General features: G+C 43.8%; 1 protein-coding gene across 1 annotated transcript in view; it reads right to left on the bottom strand.

Moving 5' to 3' along the window:
- Nucleotides 1-4454: 4454 nt before the first annotated feature.
- LOC104983749 overlaps nucleotides 4455-4732 on the bottom strand; it is a 13600-nt gene continuing 13322 nt past the window's right edge. The window contains exon 5 of the mRNA XM_010833271.1: nucleotides 4455-4550. Within this exon, the coding sequence (XP_010831573.1) occupies nucleotides 4455-4550 (96 nt within the window). The remainder of the gene's footprint in view (nucleotides 4551-4732) is intronic.

The following is a 4732-nucleotide window of genomic DNA, read 5'->3' on the forward strand; positions in this document are numbered from 1 at the left end:
GAAATTGTGATCCTCTGTAAACCCAAATCAAGCATATCACTTTACTTGATATGCTTAAATGTGGTGTTTAAAATCTGCAAGTTTTAGTTTTCCACCTGTGCAGTGGAAATTTCTGCCTCACAGAATCATTGAATGTTTAAATGAAAAACTTATGTAAAATCTATTGAGTGAACTTTTGAATAACAATGTAAGTGGAGCTGGTTTGAAGACTGTGCTGCTGAAATCCACAATACACCTTGTAAAGAGAGGAAGAACTCTTACAAGACCCAAGGGTGAGAAGCATTCCTCTCAGAATGTTTCCTCTAAACTGAAGTCAAGATCCCTCTTTCCAGGCCTCCCATGCACCAAGTCCCCATTGTCCACTTAAGGGGTAATACCTCTTTAGCCACCAGATGATTTACCAATGAACTCAGTCCATATTTCAGCACCAGCATCAGAGGCTAGGTCTTTGGGAGAGGAACAAAGGAAGGATATTCCCATCCAATATTTCAGGATTCAGTGCCCATGTACAGAAAGAGTAATATGTGAAATCTGGATTCACTCAGCGTTGAATTTAAGGTTTTCATCTGCCACCAACAGCTTGGGAATAATATTTACTGTCCTATAAAATACAGAACATGATACCTACCCTAGAGGTTCCTCGTGAAAATTAGAAGAGATAATATTTGTAGAGTGCCCAGGATAAAACTTGGTCCATTATAGGCTCTGAAATTCCAGCTCCATCTCTTGTTGAGCTGAGATCACAAAGGTCAGAGTAAAAGACAAGGAGCAGCCAGAGCTGAACCAGAATTCAAGCAGGTATCTGAAGGATGTCAGCATCAGAGTGGAGGTGTCCCAAGATTCCTCTGTTTCCTCCAATTATATTATCTTCATACCCTCACAGGTATGTTCTGGATCGCAGAGTAGACAGTGTTGAGAGGCAACTCTTGTTCCAGATGTTGTGCAAAGTAGACAGTGTTGAGAGGCAACTCTTGTTCCATACGTTGTGCACTGATACTCTAGGAGTGAAAAACAATGGATTCTCAGAGTAGATAAAGTATAAACTAGACCAAATTTGGAAAACTCAGCAGAGTCCACAGGACTGGAAAAATCAGTTTTCATTTCAATCCCAAAGAAAGGCAATGCTAAAGAATGTTCAAATTACCATACAATTGCACTCATTTCACATGCTAACAAAGTAATGCTCAAAATCCTTCAAGCTAGGCTCCAGCAGTACATGAACCAAGAAATTTCAGATGTACAAGCTGGATTTGAGCTTCCCTGGTGGCTCAGATGGTAAAGCGTCTGCCTGCAATGCGGGAGACCTGGGTTCGATCCCTGGGTTGGGAAGATCTCCTGGAGAAGGAAATGGCAACCCACTGCAGTATTCTTGCCTGGAGAATCCCACAGATGGAGGGGCATGGTAGGCTACAGTCCATGGGGTCTCAAAGAGTAGGACATGACTGAGCGACTTCACTTAAGCTTGATTTAGAAAAGACAGAGGAATAAGAGATCAAGTTGCCAACATGCATTGGATCATAGAAAAGGCGAGGGAGTTCCAGAAAAATATTTACTTCTGCTTCATTAATTACACTAAAGCCTTTTACTGTGTGGATCACAAAAAACTGTGGAAAAATTCTTAAAGAGTTGAGTATACCAGACCACCTTACATGTCTCCCGAGAAACCTATATGCTGGTCAAGAAGCAACAGTTCAAACTAGACTTGGAACAATGGACTGGTTCAAAATTGGGAAAGGAGTACATCGAGGCTGTACACTGTGACCCTGCTTATTTAATTTATATGCAGAGTACATCTCACACACACACAAAAAAAAAAAAACAGGTTGGAGGAATCATAAGCTGGAATCAAGATTGCTGAGAGAAATATCAACAATCTCAGATATGAAGATGACAACACCCTTATGGCAGAAAGGGAAGAAGGACTAAAGTGCCTCTTGATGAAGGTGAAAGAGGAGCATGAAAAAAGCTGGCTTAAAACTCAGCGTTCAAAAAAACAGTGATCATGGCATTGGTCCCATCATTTCAATGCAAAGAGATGAGGGGAAAGTGGAAACAGTGGCAGGTTTTATATTCTTGGGCTCCAAAATCAGCACGGGCTATGACTGCAGCCATGAAATTAAAAGATGTTTGCTTCTTGAAAGAAAAGCTATGACCAACCTAGACAGCATATTAAAAAGCAGAATTACTTTGCTGAAAAGGTATGTATAGTCAAAGCTATGGTTTTTCCAGTAGTCATGTACAAATGTGGGAGTTGACCATAAAGAAGGCTGAGTGCGCACCAAAGGATTGATGCTTTAGAACTGTGGTGCTGGAGAAGTCTCTTGAGAGTCCTTTGGGCTGCAAGGAGATCCAACTAGTCAATCCTAAGGGAAACCAGTCCTGAATATTCATAGGAAGGACTGATGCTGAAGCTGAAACTCCAATACTTTGATCACCCTATGTGAACAGCCAATTCATTGGAAAATACCCTGATGCTAGAAAAGATTGAGGGGAGGAGGAAAAGGGAGTGAAAGAGGATGAGATAGTTGTATGGCATCACCAACTGAATGAACATGAGTTTGAACAAGCTTCATGAGATAGGGAAGGTTAGGGAAGCCTGAAGTGCTGCAGTCCATGGGGTTGCAAAGAGTTGGATGTGACTTAGTGACTAAAAAATGGACTGCAAAGAAACCCACATGCGAACAATGCTGCTGACATGCACTGTTTATGGTTCCCCCTAAGTACCCAGTACCACACGGGCCTCAGATATACATTTTCCTAGTTAATGCTGTTGGTTGTTCAGAAAGAACAGTAGGACCAGAAATAGCAATGACTAGGTTTGATAAGCACAAGTGCAGCTGCAGAGGGACCCAGTACAGCCTAGGAGGAACTCAGCTTCCGCCTCTCACCTGGTACATGCCTTGTTGATACTCTTCCTGGCTCTGCTCTGCCCAATCGCCATCATCTTGGTTCCTGTGGTCCTCCTGCAATGCTGCTCCTGAGTCACACACATACACAGAGTGGAGCTTGAATCTCAGTCTCAAAAACCTGTGCCCAGATCCATGGTTATGACCCCAATGCCATGATCACACACACCAGCCCCTTGGCAAGGGCAATCTCTGAGCAGCAAAATGAAGAAGAAAGGGTTTCAGTGGAAGAGAGGAGTTATCTGAGGATGAAAGAGAAGTGCAACCTACCTCTTTCAGTCTCTGCGTTCCTTTCCTTCTTATATGTCTTCCAAAAGTACAGTCCAGCTCCCAGGAAGAATAGCACAGCCACGATGCCACAGAGGATGCCTTCAAGAAGACCAGCAATGGTCTGCTCTTGTGAACCTGTTTCCCTCACACAGAGAAAATGGAGAATGGTTAAGGGAAGACAGAATTTAAAATAACCATTGCCATAGTGAGATAGAGAACACAGGGAGAAGTCTGAAGTCCTGGTCTGGAAGTTGAAGAGTGCAGCAGGTTCATTCATAACTGAGCTGAGAAAATACCAAAATCTCCCAGTCAGAGACACTGCAGTTCAATGGAGGTTTACATCTTGTACACGTATCTTCAGGGAGGGCCTTTCAGAGGAGGTGATGCATAAATTGAGTCTTGAAGGAGGAGAAGTTTCCCAGATAATCAGGGTAGGCACAGCATTTCAGGAAGGAGGAACATAATATTCACGGCATGTCTGTGTCAGATCATCAGCCATGGGGATTGCCATCACCCCACTGTGGCAGGCAAGAGAAGGACAAGGCAGGAAAGAATTGGGCAAGGAGGATAAGAGAGGGTAAGAATCTCTTTCCTAAGGGTTTGCTGAGTGTTTAATTTTATCTGAGAGTCCATGATGAGGCTGAGCCAAGAGTTATAGGGTATTTAAGGGATGCTGACATATCAGATCTCCCCAGCATGTCAGGTCTCCCTTGGGGAGGACGGGTTAGAAAGGTGAACTACACACTAGGTCATTCATAATTCAATGAAACACTGAGTGTGAGGAAACATTGCCAGGATCTTTGCTTGGGACATGAATTCAAAGAAGACCAGACATGGCCTCTGCCCTCAAGGTGTTCTAATCCGCACAGGAGACAAGTCCACAAACAGCATTGCTACTCAGTGTGGAGTGGCCATTGATCACAACTTTAAAAACATAATGTCTCTGCTGGAAGGTTCCAGTACCTGCAAGGCCCTCTGCCAAATGAGACTGAGGTTCCTTTTCTTCAAACATTATTAAGAGCAGAACTATAACCAGCATGGGGCCCTGTGTAACTGTATTGATCACTCAGTTAAGATCACTGGCCTTAACTGAGAGACATCCTTCAATAGCAGTAAGTAACGAAGTGAAGGACTCTTGACTTGGGAGGGCTGGTGGTAAAGGAAATAGCATTTCTAGAGGGTCAGAAGAGGCTCTAGGCAAACAATCCAGTGTGAAATACATGAGAAGAGAGACATTGAGCCCTGACTCCTACAGGGAGACACTGTGAGTCAAGTCCCTCAGATGACACAATCCAATTCACTTTTCCTAAAGATCACTCTATGACACACAATGAAAGATGAATGATGTGGGGAGAGGTACTGGAAGGCTACTGCCTGGACCAACAGGGGAAAGGGGTGGAGAGGAGAGCATGGATGTGAGAGAAATTCAAAAACAGAAGCAAATTGGTTGTGCTTCCCGGGCTCCTGTATGGGGTGACCCGGTGGAAGATGGTGCTAATAACACAGTGGGGACAAAAGCCCAGAGCTCTCACCCCAGTGCACCTGAGCTCCAAGAG

The sequence above is a fragment of the Bison bison genome, unplaced genomic scaffold (assembly GCF_000754665.1).
Source record: "Bison bison bison isolate TAMUID 2011002044 unplaced genomic scaffold, Bison_UMD1.0 scf7180017863337, whole genome shotgun sequence".
Classification (NCBI taxonomy): Eukaryota; Metazoa; Chordata; class Mammalia; order Artiodactyla; family Bovidae; genus Bison; species Bison bison.